Genomic DNA, 21,922 nt, shown 5'->3' on the forward strand with positions numbered 1-21,922 from the left:
TAAAATTTACTAATAAATTTACGACGTTTGCTACCAATTCAATCTTAATATTAAAATTAGAGAAGCATAGTTTATGCATGCAAGGCTCGTGAATGCATAACATGTACTACAATCTTTTAATGAACAAGTATAAACAAAGAATTAAGTAATAAATTATTTTTTAATTTATAAAATAAATATTTTTTTTTTAATATAGTGAGTAAATAAAAATGAACGAAAGAAGTAACTCTCGCCTAGTACACATCTTAAAGAATGATCAAGATGAAAGTATTTTGATCCATCATTCATTTTTACTTGTTTATTAGCTCACAAATAAAACTATTTTTTCATAGATTGCATTTTCCACTTAAAGTGGGACCTCGGATATAATGCAAATTCAAATTATTCATTTTGTTCATTTTTATTTGTCATATTTCATTTTATAAGAGTTAATTTGATTAATCTTTGAACCTACGTGGATTAAATTAATTTAATTATTTTAAAATATAAATATAGGTATTTGAAAACTATATAGAAAATATTATAAATTATAATTTTTCTCATATTTATATGATAAAAAATTAGTAGATTTTTCTGTAAAATTATATTTGTATTAATAAAATTATTAAATATGTACACATATTAAATTTAGAATTCAGTTATTATAATGGTAAAAATTTAGAACTCATAAAATTGAAATTCTAACTTTGTTCTGGATTTATAGAGTGCTTTGTTTTATTTTCTTAACTATTTTTTATTAGTTTCTATACTCTTTCTGTCCCTTTTTACTTATCTTTTTTTTTTTTACAAAAACTAATATACCCTCAATTTATTAATATTAAGATGTCTTTGAAAAATGCAGTGAGTAAAGATATTTGAGATCCTATCAATTAATAGGAGTAAAATGGTAAGTTCACTACAATAATCAATATTTTCTTAATAAGTGTGTCAAGTCAAAATCTGACAAGCAAAGAGAAGAGGGAATACTAATCTACGATGTATGAAATATCATTAAAGATAGTGTTATCGACACATTTTAAGTTTTTAAGAATTTCTTATATTATTCGTGATTAAGTATTTTTCATAAAATTTTGTAACAAAATATAAAGAATTATCATACCTTGATAAGAATATTTTGTGTAGAAGCAACAATATTACCTAAATACCAGAAAATGGCTCCCTTGAATCTCAAGACTCGTTCATTTTAAATTAGTCAAATTAATATCGAATGTCAAATAATCTAAAAAATTACAATCTAAAATCCTTTGTTCTTTTTTATTTATTACGTTTCGCTTCTCAAGAATTAAATTGTTAGAATTTAACTAATATTTTAAAATTATTTTTTTAATCATATTAATATGAGAGTGATTGAAACTTACTTTATTTTTTATTTTTTTGAAATATCTATTTTAAATTTGAAATTAGGAATCAATTTACTTCAATCTAGCTTAAAAATTAATTAAATTATTTTTTGTGAAGTAAAAGAAAGAAAGAATACTAATTAGGCAACTTGGAAGTTATACATTATTAGTAGGCGTTTGACCATGCAATACCATATCACGATATGGAATCATGAGATGAAATTTCATATTCTCCAAAAATCATGATATGGGATTCCATATCATGATTTTGAATTTTTAAATACAAAAACTGATCCATAAGTTTATATTTTGTTAGAACAACCTCACATTTATATTTACTAACTATTTATTTCATATGTAAATAAAATTTATAATCATATCATTACTTTTTAAAATTTATTATTCTCACCAACATAAAAAAATTTATTACTTTAAATTTGATGAATATAAATGATAAAGTAGGAATTGATTTGGTGAATATAAATAAGAACGGGGGGAGTAATACTTTTGTGTTTTTTCATAATAAAAAAAACATTCTCTTTCGGCTACATGTGAAAATGTTTAAAGCAATTTAATATGAAAAAAGAACAAAATTGGTGATGTATGTTTGATAATCACTACTTTCAATATGTTTGATTTTAGTACGAAATTAATGCACTAAAAATGTGTAATTATTGCACACAAGTGAAACAAGATATGAACCATCATGATATTGACATGCAAGTGAAAATTGTCATAACTTGTGCACTGTTACATAATTATTTGCGAGAATACCAAAGGAGTGATGAAATGTTTATGGTCTATGAGCATGAAAATATAGTTGCGAATGATATTGACCAACAAATGACTCAAAGTAACAATGTCGTCTTCTCGGTCATATGATCGAGAAATGCAAGTTCAACGTGAGGAGATTGTTCATACTATGTAGGGGAATATATTAAAAACTAGTACACTACAATTCATGTTTAATTTTTTTATTGACTTAAAGTTTGATCAATTAAAGTTAAATGAAACAGTTACTTAAGTGAAGAACAAATAGCTTTGTAATAATTTATTATGCAATTTTATAAATTTTTGTTTATTTGGTAAGAATAAATAAGCAATTAGGGTTATTTTAATAGTTTTACAACTTATGAGATTCTTATGTTTATGAAAAAATATAAAACACAAAAATTTCATATCGCATGTCCAAACAAAACTTCAATTTCATCTCATGATTTCACATTATGATATCATATGACGGGCCCTAAATTTTGGACGAAATCGTGTGGACAAATTTTCACCACAAATTTACGAAAACAATAATAAAAACGTGGTACAATTCAAATTTGGCATTTACTTCTTGTACCCTCATATTATTATTATTTTCCCTCTTGTCTTCGATATTTATATTTAATTTTGAATTTACGTATTTTAGAGTTTATTTTTTGAAGTATGTTTTTTATATATAAAAAAATTATTCTCAAACTTCAAATCTAAGATTGTCGGTACCCTTTCAAGAATTATTATTTTATCTTATATACTATTATATAAAGCTAAGCTGTGAAACTTGATCATAAATACTTCTTGTACCCTCATATTATTATTATTTTCCCTCTTGTCTTCGATATTTATATTTAATTTTGAATTTACGTATTTTAGAATTTATTTTTTGAAGTATGTTTTTTATATATAAAGAAATTATTCTCAAACTTCAAATCTAAGATTGTCGGTACCCTTTCAAGAACTATTATTTTATCTTATATACTATATATAAAGCTAAGCTGTGAAACTTGATCATAAATATCTTTCAACAAAGTTTTAAATTCACATAAACTCGAAAGCTAAATTGGGTTTTATACCTAACTACTTCACTTTTTGTGGACTTTGATTTTATTTATATCTTTGTGATTAGAAAAATTATTTTTAATAGACTCTCAAGAAAAGTGTTTTCAAAATAGATTTGAAAAATATAAAAGTAAAACAAGCTATAATGAAAATATTGAAGTAAAGAAAAGTATTGACAACAAAAATGACATGATTCTAATATACTTTTTAATTTAACCTTAGTTGGCATTTATATTCTTCAATTTTGGGTGAATAACTACTTAAATTTGTATATAATTTAACAAGTAGACACACATGTCTTACATGACATAGTACACATCGGGCGCCACATAGGATGCCTTATAGGGAGTGAATTATCACATAAGACGCTAAGTAGGACATGTGTTTTATTTGTTCAGTTTTAAACCAATTTAAGTGTTTACTTGTGTACACTCAAAGTTGAAGATTATAAATATCAGATAAGTCAATTAGTTAAAGGACACATTCATGTATTATGCTAAAAGAAAAATCGCTTGATTATCTACTGATCTTCTATGCTAATTATGATTTGTATGTTTTTATGCGATCATATCTTTGACAGAAAATAACTGTAATTGTTGGATATAAGACACATGAAAACATACTCGAATAATTTTTATAATACTCAAATTATTTTTATAATTTTTTTACCCAGATAAGACACGTGGCAACAACTCAAATCGATTCTTATGTGTTATAGTATGATCATAAAGAAATAAAAAGAGTGCATAACCTAATGAATAAGATGATAGCCGCACTTGTGTAATCACGCAAGATAAATTTAAAAATAATAGAATATACACATATTTTATCTCTATTTTTATAATAAAAATGTTATTTTCAATAAATTCTCAATTCAAACGAAAAATCATCTTACGTACATGCTTATAAGCAAAGATACAGTAAAGTAACAAATTATAAATAAATACAATAACAAATAGTAATACACATAAAAAAAAAAACTAAATAAAACTACTACAAGGATCCGAAGAAAATAGAATTATCTATAAATAAATAAAAAAGAACTTAAAGGGTTCTGGAACTAATGCAAAATTAAGAATCTGTTTAGATTAGTTGACTGAAAGTAATTGATAATTATTAAGAGTTAGATAAGATATTTTTTTCGTGTTGAAATTGATTTTAAAAATTAATGGTTACATATTTAGATAGAACACTTGAAATTAATAATGTTCAAACCTTAATTGATAAGTTATCAAGTTACTCGATATTTGTACAAGAGGAGAATTACATATTGGCACGTTCACAATACACTATCATGATCACATATCTAGATTTTATTAATGACTTGAAGATGAAGTCGCCTATTTCTTAGGGCAAAAGACACTCCATCCTTCTAACTCCTTTTACGGATAGAAACTAAAACTCGACTTTCGAGGAAGAAGTCTATGGAGAATATCTGAAAATTACTACATGAAAGCCTTGAAGTATCAGTAAAGTTGTCTACATGTAATTTGTAGCTCGTAAGTTCAAGTTGTGGAAGCAACCACTAATGTTTGCATTAGGGTAGATTGTCTACATCGACAAATGCTAGTGCAAAAAAAGAAAAATTGCAACTACAAGAGAATTCTCAACCAGTTTACAGAGTTGGTGTTTTCATCATAATTAAACTGGGAATAATTGGTAAATGCATAAGTAACAAGTTTCTATCCATCCATAAACATTAAGTCTGTGATTGTCTCAACCACCTACCTTATCAGCCCAAAGAAAATTCAAGCAGTCAATAATTTGCAAGTGTTCCATTGGAAACACGAACCGTTAATCATCTAAAGACGACATGTTCATAGAAACAAGACTCAAATTAGGCTCGTGTACCATGCTCGATGCAGGGAACGTTCCCAGCATATACTCCTGGTGAAAGCAAGTTGGATGTTGTTGACAACGAGCAAGAAAGAACATCCTTTACTACTCAATGATCTGGTTTTCAAGTAAGAACAATGCTCCTTATCATCCCTTGCAGTCACGGTCTATCAGGGGAGTGAAACCAATTTGTTCATGTAAACCTCGTAAACATCTTACTGAAGATAAATCAAACCAAATGGGAGACCAAGGCTCAAATGACAGTTGCCAACTTCACAGTCTTCAGCTGCTATTCAATTTTATCAGCAGGATGCTACTCTTTTCTAGTCATCCCATGTTGATGCACCGCCCAATCCAATTTCATCGCTTGCTGATGAAAATTGAACAGCAGCAGCGCCAGTTACAATATTCTTCTTCTGCTTTTTCTTTTTCGGAAATGTAGCCAAACCTGCAGCTGCATCAACATTTTGTTGGTGTGTGCGGTGATTACCAACCTTCCGGCTACTGGTCAATGGATCTGATAAGTCAGAGATAAAAAGATCCGAGAAAGGAGTTTCTCCATCATCAATGGCACTTGCTTTATTTTGTTTAGCTTTCTTACTAGACTTTTTAGCTGGTTCCTTATCCTCAACATTTGAAGCTTTCTCCTTCAATACTTCACTCTTCTTCTGTTTTTTGTGCTTTCGTTCCTCTCCTGTGTCAAGTTCAATGGAATTGGTTCTTTTTTCTGCTTGTACCAACTCCTTCCTCTTACGGCCAGAAGCTTTATCAAATTCGTTAATCTTATCCTTTTTGAGCTTTGATTCCTTCTGTTCATCAGGATATGAGAGTACAGTTTCTGCTGCATCAGCAGCATTCTTGCCATTCTTCGAAAACTTGTTAGACTTTTTCACTTTGTTGTTCTCCAGGAAAGTACTCTCTTCATGGTGATCATCTAGCCCTTCCTCCAGTGGTCCACTTCTCTTTTTCTTTTTAAGCTTCCTTTCTTCCTTGCTATCCCAAACCCTGGCAATATCAAGATCACCACTTTCATTTTCATCATCGCCTCTGCCACCCTCTTCCTTTTTCATGGCCTTTTCAATAGGTTTAGCATTGAGAATCTGCAAATGCGGCACTTGTTTTTTGATCTGGCAAAGACAAAGTCTCAAATTAGTCAGCACATGATATTACATCTTGAGATTCAGAAAAAACAAAGTATCGCGCTAACCTTTTTAGCCAAATCTTCCTTTTCAGCAATGGGGTTCCCTTGCAGGTTTAAGTTTTTCAAGTTAACTAATGAAGACAGCACCTACCATAAAGCCATGCAGCCGCATATTTGGCAAGGAAATGTTTAAAGTAAGATAACTGTCAAAATAAGGAGATAGGATATATAGCAAACAAAGAAGTGTAAGAAGGAATAAATGAAGTCTACAAAAATGGCTACCTTCAGATCTGACCACTTAATGATCACATTGTTTCCGATGTCTAAGTTTTGTAGTTTTATATTAAAAGCCAACTCACTAGGAAGTGTCTGTGAAACAATGGAGAGGAAGTAAAATTAGAAAAATAAACAGTTAGCGATAATTCAGGAAGCATCTGCAAATCCAGCATAACGGATAATTAGCTGTAAGAACTTACCTTAATATCATTATGAGCAAGTCGTAGCTCCTTTAACTCAGTGCAGGATTTAAGTGAAGAGTCAACACCTTGTAGTTGGCAATTAGAGAGAGATAACTAGAAGACCAGTGCACATATGGTGTTAGGACACGGTAAACAGTAAACACCATAATGAATCATCATGAAGTAGAAGATAAACAGGAAATACAAAGTTTCACTTACTTTTGTGATTGAGTTGATTTTGGCTAGACTCTGGCCAATTCCAGATATTGGATTTCTAGATAGAACTGCAATAGATACCAAAGGCATAAAGACACTTTCAATATAACTGATTATTTGGAAAAAATGAAATACAATTAAATTAATTTAATTTTGACATTGAAATACAGAAAGGCCGAAAACCACACAAAGCCAATCACCATTCATCTCGATACAATATGTGGTGGTGGCACAAAAAGTCATCTAGTATCATTCAACCATCAGTCTTTTACAGTCTAAGTAGCACTAGCAGTTTGCCTGATAATCACATAGGGTGAGTAACAGCAACTGCTTACACAACACAAGTAGCAAATTAGATTTCAGAAAAGCCAATGGCGGCTAATAACAGTCTCTTGATCCCTCTAAAGTCTTCTCAAGGATGAATTTTCACTATTCAGTATAAAAATCATAAAAGAGATGGTCGAATTAACAATAAACTGATACTGGTCAAGATAAGAAAAATGGCATTAGTTAGGTTATACAAGAGCAGGAGAGGCGTCCTAAATTCTAAATTATCTTAATAGCCCAAATCATGAAACAAGTAAAAAGTTTATGATACGGAATAGAAAAGAAAACACTAAAGATTGTTATTTTTATCCTTTGACCCAAAATACAACTATTCAAGATGTAACTAACTACCAAAACCTTGCTATCTTATTGATTCCAAACCCTGTTCCCTAAATGGATGATTGGGAGGCCAGCCAATTTCATCTAATTCCTTTAATTAACATGTATCTCTATGACTAAAAGCTGTCTCAGTTTTCCCTTTAAAACTAAATGCCAAGGAATTTAAAATAATAGCAACCAAGGTATGAGGCTTTGAGATTTCTCATGAGATGTATTCTCGTTCTCTTGAGTGGATCTTGGCAATATCATTACAAGTTCAACCTCCAGAAACCCAAAAGTGTCCCCACAATCAGTCACAGTAATTTTATTTTTTTTGGATTTATACTGCCAATGTTATAAATTACTATATTTCCTATTAAGAGAGCATTCTTAATTTTAAGAACTGTGAATCTATTCTCCTGATCTGTGCACAGTTAGCAGAATGACAAACTGTATATTACACCATGCTCAATCCCACACTAATCATTGATTATGAAAATATAAAATTAGAAAGGTAGGAACTCATACCCAATGTATTCAACTCTTTCATTTTATCAAGCTTGCAAATTGAAACAATGTCATTGTCTACCACAGAAAGAAAAAAGTAGGTCAGTATAAAAACCAATTATCCAGCAAATACTAATCTCTGATGGAGAAACACAGTGGTACATATACAGAAGCTCACCATTCAAAATCAGTGCTCGCAAGTTCACAAGACCACTGACCTCGTCCATAGATTTGAGCTTGTTTTTTCCGGCATTCAGTACCTGGTAAATAAGGAAGTGTGTATTAAATACCAAAAACCTTTTTTTCCTCTTTTAGATGTAAACATCAAAGACCAATCAGTTCAGAATCCATCAACTGATGCTGTAAGAAGTTCAAAATATGAAACAAAAACGAAAAAATGTTGTGACACAATTGCAACGGGGTTAACTTTTTCTGATAAGGTAATGCAGTGAGCTTAAGGAGGGGTCTTGAAGGGAAAGGAGAGGTTTGTTAGTATTTTGGCTATAAAGTCGGTAACCGAAAGTGTGGTATGATGTCACAATACTGAAGGATATGTAGGGACCAACTATTTAAATTATTTAAGAGGGAATAAGCAGAAAATTATGGGGGGAGATTAAAATTTTAAGAGGCCCATAGAGGACAGCGAGTGGGATGAGGCTGAGGAGTGCCTACAGATATCAGAATATACCAATGTCTAATAGATAAATTGGGGTGACAAAAAGATATGGAGCGTGTTGAGAGAAAAATCACTCGAGTGAAACCTTGTTAGATGGAGTTACCAAAGGTAAGGAGAAGAGGGAGGTGTAAAAGAAAATATCAAAGGTGTGCAGTATGAAATTTAATCTTAACTGCAGAAAATTTGAGGAAGCCGTGAATCATCGTGAATTTGTTGTGTAGCATCACATCAATGATATGGAACTTGGCGTTTTTATCTTTTTTATTGTTTAATATGTGCTAGGAAAGACAGTGAATCAATCATAGGCAAGCTTGAAGAATAACACAGTCATGCCTCTTTTGGCTTATTTGGAAACTGAAATGCGGAAAATATGAGGTTATTCCATACTAGTGAAAATAATGTAAAGGAGTCTGTAAAATCGTGTTTGCTCATTTATTTTAAAAATGAAGAAAAAAAGATTGAACATACAAGTCCTAGGTAGTATGTCCCAAAAATATAGATGGATATCAGCACTCTTGACTAAAATTTTCATCTCCTGCTCAAGCATAAAAAAATTATAGTTACTCATTCTGACATGTGAAATTATTGTTGTCCATGCCCCCCAATCTTCACTTCGATATGTTCCACTATCAACCAATCAATTTCCAAATGCCAAGAAGAAGCTAAAACCGAGAAAGCGTCTTTTCGACAATTATAACTGTGGAAAAGGATATTCTAAGCAAAATGGACAGAAAAATGCTACTCTTATCCTCTAAACACAGAAAAAATCAAAAGAAATGAGAACTGCTGAAAATACATGGTGTATAAAAATGTATGCAAAAGTTTGAAAAATGGAACTAAGACACTTCAGAATTGACACACTCAAACAATAATGATGTTAAGCTAGAAACTCCAATTTGAAGAAGTGCTCAAAAGAAGAAAATCAGTTAATAAAGCATGTTCATAAACAAAAGAATAAAAAGATAGCAAAACATGAACCAAATGTACAACTCACAGTCAGTTTGACAAGTCCTTCAATCCCTTTCAAGCTCTGAAGTTTGTTTTGCAACACAGAGAGCCACTTCAAATTCGCACATAACTTCAACCCCTAAAATCCAAAATAAAAATCAGATCTTTGGCTGAAACATTCAGTAGTCCAATCTTAGTAGGCATTTGGACATAAAAAAAACATGATATTTGAAAAGAAAAAACGAAGTATTATCGAAGTTGTGATTAGATATGCATTTAACTTTAACAACAGCAACATACCCAATATAGTCCCACAAGGTGGTGTCTACAGAGGGTACAGTGAACACAGACCTAACCCCTACCTCACAAAGGTAAAGAGATGCATTTAACTTGAACAAATGTAGAAACTTTGTGACTGGAAATTGGGGGTAGGGGAGGGGATTACAAGGCGGGGAATACAATCTTCACCAACAAGATGAGAGTTCAAACTTGAACTAATCTTCACAATTATTTTTTTTTTAAAAAAAAACAGTCTAAACTCTAATTGTACAACTAAAAGCTGTCTTGAGGGGGGAAATTCATATCCAAACAAGGCACTAAACAACTCAAATAAAGGAAGATTCTTTTTAAAAAAAAATTTTTACCTCTAGGGAAGTTAAATTGTTGAACCCAAGATCAAGCTTCTGCAAATTTTCAAATTCGCTCAAACAGGATACCTGCACATAAAGATGAAATCTTGAAAATGCAATATGAAATAGTACAAAAATTGAAACTTTTTTTGTTTTTTTGGTCAGAAACTGGAAATTGTACATCAGAAAGAGCTTTGTGAGTGAGGGTAAGTGATGTAATTGAGCTGGGGTCAGTAGTGTTGTTGTCTTTCAACACTTGCTTTGAGCTCAACACAGCCATGGTGAGTTTACTGGGATTAGGGTTTTAGGCTTAAACCTTGGCCTTATATTCTATTTATTACTCCCTCCGTCCACAATTGTTTGTCAGGTAAGGTCATGCACACCCTTCAAGGAAAATTTAATACAAGGTGTAATTTAATTAATATAACCCTACTATACCAAGAATACCAAAAGTTTACATAACTTTTCAACTGAACTACACTATCATTAAGGGCAGAATTGGAAAAAAGTGATTGATTATTTCTTGATTGTTTAAATTGACAATTAATCTTGGACATCTATTTTTAGTATACCTGCCAAACAATTGTGGACGGAGGTAGTACTATTTATGAGGGTTGGAGATGGTCTGAACTTGCAAATATTTTAGGTAAGTAATTAAAAGATATTATTTAAAAATATTTATATGTAATCTAACCCTACAAAGATGAAGTATTGTATTGTATTGAAATTTATCGTTAAATAATGATAAAATTTTTATTTAATATGGCAAATGATTGAGTATAATTAAATTATTCAGTTCTTCAAATAATTGACACACTATTATAAAACGATTAAAATTATATAATTTATTCAAATATTACATTTATCTAAATAATATAACATGATATATCATACATCATAGAATAATATATAACAACTCTCCAAAAAAAATATAAATGTTAACACATTTAAATTGTCTAAAAAAAATTTAAGCATATAAACTTAAAGCACTTGAGCTTATTTCTTAAGAGGTAATAGTAAAAAAAAAACAAATTATTATCTATTCATAAATTTCATATTTCAACTATTAATTATTTATTTAAATTAGTACTTTTTTACTAATAAATTTTGATGCATTGGTGGGAAATAAATAAGAAAAATTACATAAATATACAATATAAAATATCATAATCTTTAAAATTTCTTACTATTTAAAAAAATTACAAAAATCCCTCTTGTATACATTTCTATCCCTCTCAAATACCTTCCTATCCCCTCTTAAATTCATTTCTATCCCTGAATACTAGGGCTGTTCAAAATCGAACTGAAATGATAACTCGAATCGAAAAAAAGTTATTGATTCATCGCTAATAGATTATTGGTTTAACGATTTTGATTTTTTTTTATTATTGGGATATCGATTCTTAACGGTTTGATGTTTTTTCTTGACGGGTTAACCGATAACCCAATAGTAAATTAATAAATTATATTTATACCATTTTGATATATAAAATCCTTGACTTAGGACTTAGTTTTATATTTTTATTTATGACAGTCTCAAACTTTTGGTTTTTCTACAATGTGTTAGTGTTGTATTTTAGCAATATACAATTTATCAACTCATATGCATGCCTTTTTGGTTTGTCACCATGTTTCTACGTGATTTTTAATTATTTATTTTTTGTGTCAAATTTTAACGGTTAAATCGATAACCGAACAGATAACGATCAATAACCAATAAATCGATAACCGATAAGTCAATATCTTAATGGTTCTTAACGGTTTAGGATGTCTACAAATCGATAACCAATTGATTGAACCGATAAATTTTAAAACCGAATCGATTGATATGCAGCCCTACTGAATATAATGTATAATTTGTAATGTATCAAACAACAAAGAATATATCCGAAAATAATAAAAAATCTAAAAAACTTTTGAAATAGAATATATATAGACCATATAGTATATTTATGTGAGTTTCCCAATAAAAAATAACTTAAACATTAGATGTGTTTTGATACTATATTAAAAGGAGTGATATATGGCCCAATAAAAGGAGATATTTTGCTTCTCCACAATTATCAAGCAATTTTTTTTGCAGAAGATAAAAGAGTGAAGCAAAATTTTCGAACTCCAAAATATATACTGTATATGAATTCTGTATCATACATACGAACTGAAATGGTGCTACCATTGTGTATTCCCAATCACTCTCACCTTCTCCCCCCTTTAAGCTCATTCGATTTCTCTCCTGCGGCACCGCAACGCCGCCGTGCACGGCCCAGAGTCACGACTGTACTATCCGTCCTCAAAACATCTCGACCCGGTAATGAATATACATGTTTTATTGAAAGAATTTTGAATTTTGTTACTACCCATTTGAGTAATTTGCTCGATAATTACCTTTCCTCAGAGAATTGTGAATCTTGTAACTACCCATTTGAGTAATTTGCATTTCTTCTTCTTCTTGCTAAAGTGATTCAGTAGCTGGAAACTCAATAGTTACCTTTTTTTATGAGAGAATTGTAAATTTTATAACCACCCATTTGAGCAATTTGCTGTTTTTCTTCTTCTTGTTCAAGTGACCCGGTAGCTGGAAACTCAATAGTTGCTTTTTCTGAGAGAACTGTGAATTTTATTAATTAGCGTTTTTCGTGTTTTTGTTCAACTGACCCAGTAGCTGGAAACTCAACTTAACTATTTGTGAAAGCATTGTGGAATTTTTAACTACCCATTTGAGTAATTTGTGTTTTTTAGTCTTCTTGCCCTAGTGACTTTGTTGCCGGAAACTAAAGAATAATGCTTTTTGAAAGCATTGTGAAATTTATACTGCCCATTTGTGTAATTTCTTTTTTAATCTTCTTGTCCCAGTGAGTGAAGTCACAGTGGATGATGTTCTCCGAGGTTTCTTGAGGGAAAGAGAGTTAAATGGGGATGTTATCTCGAGAATTTCTGATAGAATCTGGCTGAGGAATGTGGCTGGTTTTGATTCTGCAGAAGCTGGAAGTTGGACAAGTGAGGCTACTCAATCAGAGGAGGTATTTTGTTGGTTGCCCTTTTGTTTTCCAAGTTTTTTGTATTGGTTTGCTTGCATTTGAACTTTGAAACAAAAGGATGCCAATGCAGGTATCAGGGGAAGATAATGAAGGTGGGTTTTTGAAGTTGAAAAGTACCAAAGAGTGGCTTTCAGGTGATGCCACGGCGCCAGTTAATAAAAAGAGGACCTTTAAGGTGTTCATTAATAAGTTTTTGTTCTTTTTAATGGTGTTTTGAATATTGTGATTCATGAGTAGTTAGATTTTTGCTATTGATGCTTCTAATGATATGCACAGGAAATACAAGATGACAGGGAAAGAACGAAAAGGCTAAACTTTCTCCAATATGAAGCTGTACGTCCCGGTCAAGCATCTATGTTCTTGCTATTTTATATTTCTAAACATTTATAATTGCATAGCATTGGAATTCAAATACCACTGGTTTAGAAAGTGGAGACTCTACTCATAATCTTTTTTGCTGGCCATCATCCTTATGACCTTATTGTGGTTCATGTTGTTTTATTTACTTTGGTGAAAGGTTGTCCAAAAGAAAAGGGGCTTCTTGATATTGCATTTGCCAATTTTTGACGTCTTAGATGGAGTACATTATTAACACCCTGAACTTTTTCTTCTGTGTTTGTATTATCTCCTACTTCCAAAAATCTTTGTATCGTTATTGGAGAAAACGGGATATATTGTAGAATTTTATTGATGAAAGGTAGTCTGAATGGTTCTATGAGCACCTACACTATGCATGCTTAGTGTGATCCGTTCAATGATTTATATAATAAGTATTTACCAACTTTTAAGAGTAAAATGAGTAGCTAGGGGCTGTTACTTGCATATGCTCACTGGCTGGACTTCTTCAGGTGTCTCGTAATAATTTTTGTCATTAAGCGTGAAAGATGCTAGTTCTCAAGTAGAAGACACCATTGTGTTTACCTGGATAAAAATCCTGCTGCTCCGAAGTGTATGAAAAGTGACAAGGAAAGGATTTCTCTGACTATGAAAACATGGTATCCAATTAAAAGAGAATATCTTCGCTGAGATGCACAAAACAGATGTCTGCAAATGAATTAAACTATGTTTTGTTCTTAATGTACGAGGCTTAGATCATTTTTCTATTCCTCTTGCAGCTTAAGAGGGAGCTACTTTTCTTAACGGTGGGCATTGGGACTGCTTGCAGTGGATATTGTTTGGTAGTTTTATCAGTCCAGGTATTTGGTAGATTTTTTTACATGTTCTGAGGTCATGAGACATTCTATAATAGAAGGCATAGAGTGTTTTGTCACAACCATTGATGGCTATGCTTAGTTGTGCTATATTTATCTAAATCTTCACTTGAGCTAGGAAAGCAGTGGAGAGCACATGCGTGTAAATCACAATTAGTGATTGATTTACTGCAATTGGGAAAGCTTACAATGGAGAGGGAGCCACTGAGTTCATACTATCTTACAGTTACTGTTCTAATAATAACCACCCAACCAATTTAGTAGAACAACTTCTGTTCCAATTAAACGTTCTTCCCATTTCCACTTCTTTCTTGACGAGAAAAAACTGGTTTGGTTTTATTAACCTTTTTCACTGGGTTATTTATCTTAGTCTACCTTATGAAAGCGGTTTCAGGCTAGAAATATTTGCATCCACAGTGGACTGACAGATTTACTTATTCAATCTGTAGGCTGCTCTGAGCTATGCAACAGGAGTTGTTTTCAGGTTTGATTTATAACTATTTTTAACTCCATCTATCTTGTTTACCAATCCTTCTACTACTTGTAAACAACCCAGTTTGGCACATTTAGGCAGTTAAAAATGGATAGCATAGAATATCTAGAAATATGATTTTACATCATCTAGGCGTTACAAGTATGTTTTTGGTAGAATCTTTACATTTGGACTACTCTTTTGTTTATGTTTCCATAAAATCGGCTGCATCATCTTCAATTCGGTTTATTTCTCTGGGTAATGTTGTCTGTAATTTCTTATGCAGTTGTCTGTACTATCAGCTCCTCTGCCAACATGCAGACAATCTCTCACAAGAGACAGTTCCTGATATTTTCACGAAAAAGAAAATTAAGAAGTAATGTCATAACTTAACTATGTTTCTGTTTGGTTATACTCCACATAAGAATGGTGAACTTAATTGATTGGATGATCTAATATTTCTTCCCCTCAGAATCGGAATACGAAGTGAAGATCTGCAGGATTTTTTTGAGAGATCTGTTAAAGGCAGCAGCATTGCTCTTTCATCTCCCAGGCTTGTGATTCCTGCTGCAATATATGGATTGTGGGAATTGTCTCAGCATTTTACCCTTGATCTATTTGATTTTCAGGTAATGCTGTGTACATTTACGACATTTGAATTAACACCTATTTATACATTTAATTTAAGATCTTGACTTATTTATGCTATCCTCTGATTGTGGCTGTTGATCAGTTAATGTGACATATGTTTGGGATCTTAACAGCTGGTTCCTGCCATGGTTGGGTTGTTTGTATATAAAGCAGCTTGCCTGGTGCAAGTCTATAGAGACAATGAAGACCTTCAATTTCTTTTTCCTGGGAATGAAGAAGGGTCCGGTGACTGAATATCTGGAATATGTTAATAATAAATGTTACTTGTTGATGCCATGGCAAGGTTGTATGCCTACCTGACTACACCTTCTGGGTAATGACTCTTTCTAAAGCTTTTAGTCATCTCAAAAGTTTTGTGGATACCAAAAACCATCGGTTGAGGACTTCTCTCCTTTCAATTTATGATTCATATGAAGTTCTAGAGAATTGACCACCATGAACTTTCCAATGAATGCAATTAAGAATCATTTTAAAAGAACTTGGAAACATACCTCAAATACTTCTTTTTCTGTGGTAAAGATATATATGTACTCCACAAAAAACCTTTAAAAATTTATATGATATTTTCTTATATATTAGTGCAAGTACATGAAAATATGTTCTTATTAATCAACATACCTTGTAATACTATATACATGCTATACAGGCTTATTTACGTACTGTATTACTTACTGGTAAACATTACTCTGTCAAGGAAGTCCCTGTACTTTAAAAAAAGAAGGTGTTTCCATAGTTCCTTAAAGTTCTTTGAGGCCAAAAGTGCTTTGATCCTTTCTGCACTTCTTATATATTTGATGCTTCCTACAACAACATACCCAATGTAATCCCATAAGTGGGGTCTTGGAAGGTTGGTGTGTATGCTGCTTTACCACCTTGTGAAGATAGAGAGGTTGTTTCCGTTAGCCCCTCGGCTAAAGTGTAAAGCATATCAAATCAGGTATGAAAAGGAAATACAGTAGTGAAGAATCCATGCTGAAAAATAATGGAGAAAAGAATAGTAGCAATAGCAAATAATGCGATAATCAAAAGCAAGGGAAATAACAAGTAAGAATAAAATCGAAGAAATATTTAATGCTTCCTCACTCCCAAAATGAAGTTGTTCAATTACTTCGAACTCTTAGATACTTTTCTACATGTGCCCCCCCCGCACACACACATACACACAAAAGGATGAGACATCTTGGAGAATTTATCATGCAATAGGAACTAGGTACCAACTGTCTGCTATGGCTAGGGAGTAGCTTTTGCCTACAGAGGAGCAATATGTGTAATGTGAGTATCAGAGATACTATTGAAGTAATTGAGATACCAAGTGGTTATGTCGTAGTTCTTTAGCTTAGAAGAAATACACATGAGGATCTAAGTGAATTGGCTTTGAAGATAGGGAATGACTTGGCAAAGGAAGGATCATGTTCTCATAAATAATATCTAGAGAAAGAGCTTTGTTCTTGCTTATTAACACACACACATATAGCTAGAGGGCGTGCGGGGGGGGGGGGGGGGGAGGTACCCATACTACCAAAGTAAGAAGGCTTAGTAGTTCAGTGGCAAAATGTAGTGTCTGAACTCCCCAAATATAAACCAGATGATTAAAGAGCACTAAGGTAGAGTTCAACTAGTACCACGAGGGATAGATGTAGAGAATATCTTTTTTTTTGGATCGTACGAGTAGAGAAGATACCCCAACCAATTCTTGGATTGGACTAGAAATTTCAAGTGTAATTTGATCATAATCAGATAGGAAGGACATTTGGTTGTGGTTGTGGGGCATGATGATTCTGGAAACTTTTCTGGTTACAAATGGAACCTAAGTATCTGTATAACCCAACATTATCTTTTCCTCTCTAATAGAAGTATGTTAGCCCCCATTCTCAAACCATGAGGTGTTCATTGAGTCTAAAGTTTTGGTTTCTTCCATCTCACCATTCTTTTTATGCACATTTCTTTTCTTCTCCTTTCCTATTTCTTCCAAAATGACTATCCAATCTGATGAGATTCGTCAATGGTTGGCTGTGGCAAGTCTGATGTCGCAAATTCCACTCTAAATTTAAGAACTCCGAGCTTTGCAGATATACTTAAGGATGGGATGTTCTAAGTAAGAGAAGTTTGAGAGATTGATTGTCTGAGTAATAGCTGCAGACGGAGGAAGAAAATTCTAGTAACTGTTGTATTATGTTGTGCCTGTAACAAAAAAATTTAGCAATCGGGGTGGCCCAGTGGTTTAGGCTTGGGACTTCCATGTTGGAGGTCTCAAGTTTGAAACCCCTTGCCAGCGAAAGCAAGGGATTTGCCTTCTGGGTCGAGCTCGTCGCACCGGGCTTGCCTACTGCGGGTTACTTCTCCCGTGTGGTTTGTGAGCTATTGCATAGGAGCGGGGTTTTACCCAATGTGCACCCAAAGGGTAGCGGCTGCGGGTTTCCCTTGTCATAAAAAAAAGAGGACTGAGGCAGATAGGGTTTGGAGACAAATGGCGTAAATGGATAGGTTTTTGCATCAAAATTGTCAGGTTCTCCATACTTGTTAATGGAGAACCTGCTGGTTTTTCTCCTTCTGAGAGAGGACTACGACAAGGAGATCCTCTCTCCCCTTTCCTATTTGTCTTAACAGTATGATTAGAGTGGCCAATCAGAACAACTGGATAAAGGGCTTCAACATTGGTAATCAGTCAGGGTCAATTTGAAAATATGTCACCTTTTATATGCAGATGACACACTTATATTTTGCGATGCAAAGGTAGAACAAGTTAGTTACATTAGAGTTGTTTTGGTGATTTTTGAGGCCATCTCCGGACTGGCTGTGAACGGGGGGAAAAACGGCATCTTCCAAATCAAGGAAGTGGCAAATATTCAGCTGTTGGCAAGTATCTTGCAATGCAAGATAGAGCACTTACCAACTACTTATTTGGGAATGCCTTTAGGGAATAATCACAAGGAGCTTGAGATTTGGGATGGAATCATTGAGAAGACAGAGAAGAGGTTGGCTAATTGGAAGGCAAACTATCTATCTCTGGGAAGAAGAGTCACTCTGATCAATTCAGTTCTGGATGCGTTGCCTACATATGTTATGTCACTTTTCCCTTTACCAGCAAAGGTAGAAGAAAGGCTGGATAAATTGAGGCGTGATTTTCTATGGTCGGGGAACAAAGAAAGGAAAAAAATACACTTAGTTAAATGACAGACATCCTTACTAAGCAAGAAGACAGGAGGTCTTGGCATAAAAAATATGAGGGTCCAGAACAAAAGTTTACTTTCTAAATGGCTTTGGAGATTTGTGGTTGAAGATCAGGCATTATGGAGAAAAGCAATTCTCAACAAGTATGGGCAGACCGAGGAGTGGGTGTCTAATGTAGTAGATAGCACGTATGGGGTATCAGTTTGGAGATCAATCAGAAATTTATGGGATAGTCTAAAGGAGAATTTGGTGGTCAAGGTGGGAGAGGGTAACAAAATATTTTTTTGGAAGGACAAGTGGATTGGACAAGAGTGTTTAAACTCGGTCTTCCCCGATCTTTTTTTTTTGTACCAATCCTGAGGCTAAAATTGCTGAGATTTGGTCCATCAGGGATAGAACCTCACTTTCAGGAGAAATCTAAATGATTGGGAAGTGGATAGAATTGCTGAACTGCTACTCAAATTGGGTGAATTCACAGGCCCTACTACAGAAGCAGATGGTATAAGATGGAAACATAACTCTAATGGTAAGCTCTCTGTGCGTAGACTGTATAAGAGAGAGATCATGACTCACTCTGGGGGAATTCTTGGCCCATGGAAACAAATATGGAAGGGCAACACCCCAACCAAGGTGAAATGCTTCACCTGGTTGGTTATCAGAAGGGCATGTCTCACTCAGGAAAAACTCAAGAAAAGAGGCTTCCAGATTGTCTCCAGATGTTTTTTTTGTCATGAGAAGGAAGAAACTAACAACCACTTATTCCTACACTGTAGGGTTACTGTACAGGTGTGGCGCATGGTTCTCAGTATTTCTCAAGAACCCTGGGTGATCTTTTGAGCTGCTGGATGAGGAGGGGGGAGCAAGACCCAAAAAAGATGGTGGTCTATAGTACCTACTTGTGTCTGATGGGCTATTTGGAGAGAAAGAAACCTTAGGTGTCATGAGAATATTACTAACTCTATTCAGAAAGTTAAAGAAAATTGCATTTTTGGTGTAAAGAAGATGGTATAGAAGAAGTAGAACAGTTGGTAGATTTCCTAGGATCTATGTAATTATGGTTTCAGCTTGTAACTTTTTGGAGGTAGCCAGCATACCCTTAATGCTGAAGAATACAACTTTTAACTTTTATCAAAAAAAAAAAAAAAAGAGGACTGAACCAGATATTAGTAAAAGGATAATTGCTTCTTTCACTTTAGCATGATGTATGGGTTAGGCACATGACATGTGTTTGAACTCTACTGAAGACCAAAGCCTAATATCAAAGTGAGGAAGGCTAGAGCGGGTCCATTATCCTTCGAGTTTTAAGCTATGTGCCTCTGGACCTTAGGGATTTCTCAGTTATTAAAAAAAGATAATGCATCTGTCACCATGTATTGCGGTGTGTGATAAAGAAGAACAACTTCGTGAATGTTATTTCAGACGAAATATAAACAAGATTCTGCCATAGAATCAAATACCTAAACTTGAAATCGCTTGTAGGGTCGTATATCACATCTCTACTTATACAGTTTTGTGGTTTGGATTTTACATTCTATTTTGATCTTGCTGTTAATGAGCATGCCATAGAAACAAGACTATGTCCTTTCTTTTGCTCTTTAACACCACTTCTTCTGCAGCCTAACAGAGAGTAACCGACAAACAGCAAGCTGAATTTTGCAGAATAGGACAAGCTTTATGATGTCTTGCCTGTTAAGAAAGCAGGATCGAAGGGATGAATATTCCACTGCCAGGCTTCGAGAGTAAAAAGTTCATTCGAAAGATTGATGATAGACATCCACAGAACATTTTGTAGAGACATCTCTAGTAGAGTGATGTATAGAATATATATAGAGCACTGTTTACAAAGTATTTGACATGTTCTCCATTTCCTCTTAAGCATCTTTGTGAGGGCTCATGGGGAACAACTTAAAAAGTGTTGTGTTTTAGTTTGATCCTACTTCATGTGACTTTAGCAAGTGTTAATATATTCTTGGTTGTTTCCCCTTTTAAATTTGAGTCACAAAGTGAATTATCTTTATTGTATGTTTCTTCACCATCTTTGAAAACCGATAAGTGAGGATTCCTATAGTCGATCCAACCTGTTTGTAATTGAAGCATAGTTGACAAAGTCTTTTTTCTGAAAGAGAGTTTTGATGATTGAAAAGGGGTTTACATTTCAGCTGTCAATAATCCTTTGAGAGGTTGTAAGCTGAATTTGAAATGGCATGAAGACACTTTGCATTGTATTATTTATCTGCGGAGACGGAGTTAGAATTTTTAATTTATGTATTATGAATACGTTTTTGTTTACTGTATATAGTAACTTATGGTCTTTTAGCTTATAAGTTTTGTTTGATTGAACTATTTTTTAAATTATTTTATCTATGATATATTTTCTAATTCTCAAAATATTCCTCCTAAATAAAATCCTTTATTCCTCTCCATTCCATTTATATGGTTGGTTTTTTCTCCATGGATATAATTTATAAGTTTTTATTGAGACCAACTCTGAAGACATTAGCCATGTGAACATGAAACTTGCTTATCAATCCTTCTTTTATCAAATTTTATTATGAGTTTCAACTAGCACAGTTTAAAATCAAATCGGAATCGATAATCCTAATCGAAAAAAGTTATCGATTTATTGGTAATGAGGCATTGGTTTAATGATTTCGGTAATGATTTTGATTTTTTTTTATTATCGATTATTAGTTTTTAGCGGTTTGAGATTTTTTCTTAACGGGTTAACTGATAACATAATAGTAAATTATTAAATTATATTTATCTTTCGGTATATAAAGTGTTTGACTTATAGTTTAGTTTTCATACTCTAATTTTTTTTACTGTCTCAAACTCTCGGTCATTTTATTATGTGCCAGTGTCTGCTTTCGAACAAGATGCAATCTGTCAACTCATGTGTATGATTCATTTGGTTTGTCACTTTATTTCTAACTTTTAAGTGACCTTCAATTATTATTATTTTGTATTAAATCTTAATGGTTAAATCGATAACTATCAATAATCAATAAACCAATATCTTAGTTGTTCTATAGCGATTTAGCATATTTACCAAATAACCAATTCATAGAACAAATAAATTTAAAATCAAATCAAACCGATCGACACACAACATGATATTTTAACAATACAACACAACGGATAACAACAATCCAAACA

The 21,922-nt window shown here is 32.9% G+C and overlaps 2 protein-coding genes across 2 annotated transcripts; one reads left to right on the forward strand and one right to left on the reverse strand.

Annotated features, from left to right (window-relative positions):
* Positions 1-4,828: 4,828 nt before the first annotated feature.
* Positions 4,829-10,561, reverse strand: LOC125818032 (leucine-rich repeat-containing protein ODA7). Its single transcript, XM_049497539.1, has 10 exons — positions 10,405-10,561; positions 10,239-10,310; positions 9,641-9,733; positions 8,149-8,230; positions 7,992-8,048; positions 6,822-6,886; positions 6,621-6,716; positions 6,427-6,513; positions 6,211-6,291; positions 4,829-6,130 (listed from the first exon to the last, which is right to left on the reverse strand). The coding sequence occupies exons 1-10, from the start codon at positions 10,501-10,503 to the stop codon at positions 5,327-5,329; spliced, it is 1,536 nt and encodes a 511-aa protein (XP_049353496.1). The 5' UTR covers positions 10,504-10,561; the 3' UTR covers positions 4,829-5,326.
* Positions 10,562-12,304: 1,743 nt separating this feature from the next.
* On the forward strand, positions 12,305-20,756 carry LOC125818282 (uncharacterized). Its single transcript, XM_049497826.1, has 10 exons — positions 12,305-12,531; positions 13,077-13,243; positions 13,332-13,436; positions 13,538-13,594; positions 14,377-14,457; positions 14,922-14,956; positions 15,231-15,320; positions 15,417-15,573; positions 15,709-15,908; positions 20,383-20,756. Exons 1-9 carry the CDS (start codon positions 12,357-12,359, stop codon positions 15,826-15,828), a joined length of 987 nt encoding a protein of 328 aa, XP_049353783.1. The 5' UTR covers positions 12,305-12,356; the 3' UTR covers positions 15,829-15,908; positions 20,383-20,756.
* The last annotated feature ends 1,166 nt before the right edge of the window (positions 20,757-21,922 follow it).

The sequence above is a fragment of the Solanum verrucosum genome, unplaced genomic scaffold, assembly GCF_900185275.1.
Source record: "Solanum verrucosum unplaced genomic scaffold, falcon-dt-bn FXZP01000253.1, whole genome shotgun sequence".
NCBI lineage: Eukaryota > Viridiplantae > Streptophyta > Magnoliopsida > Solanales > Solanaceae > Solanum > Solanum verrucosum.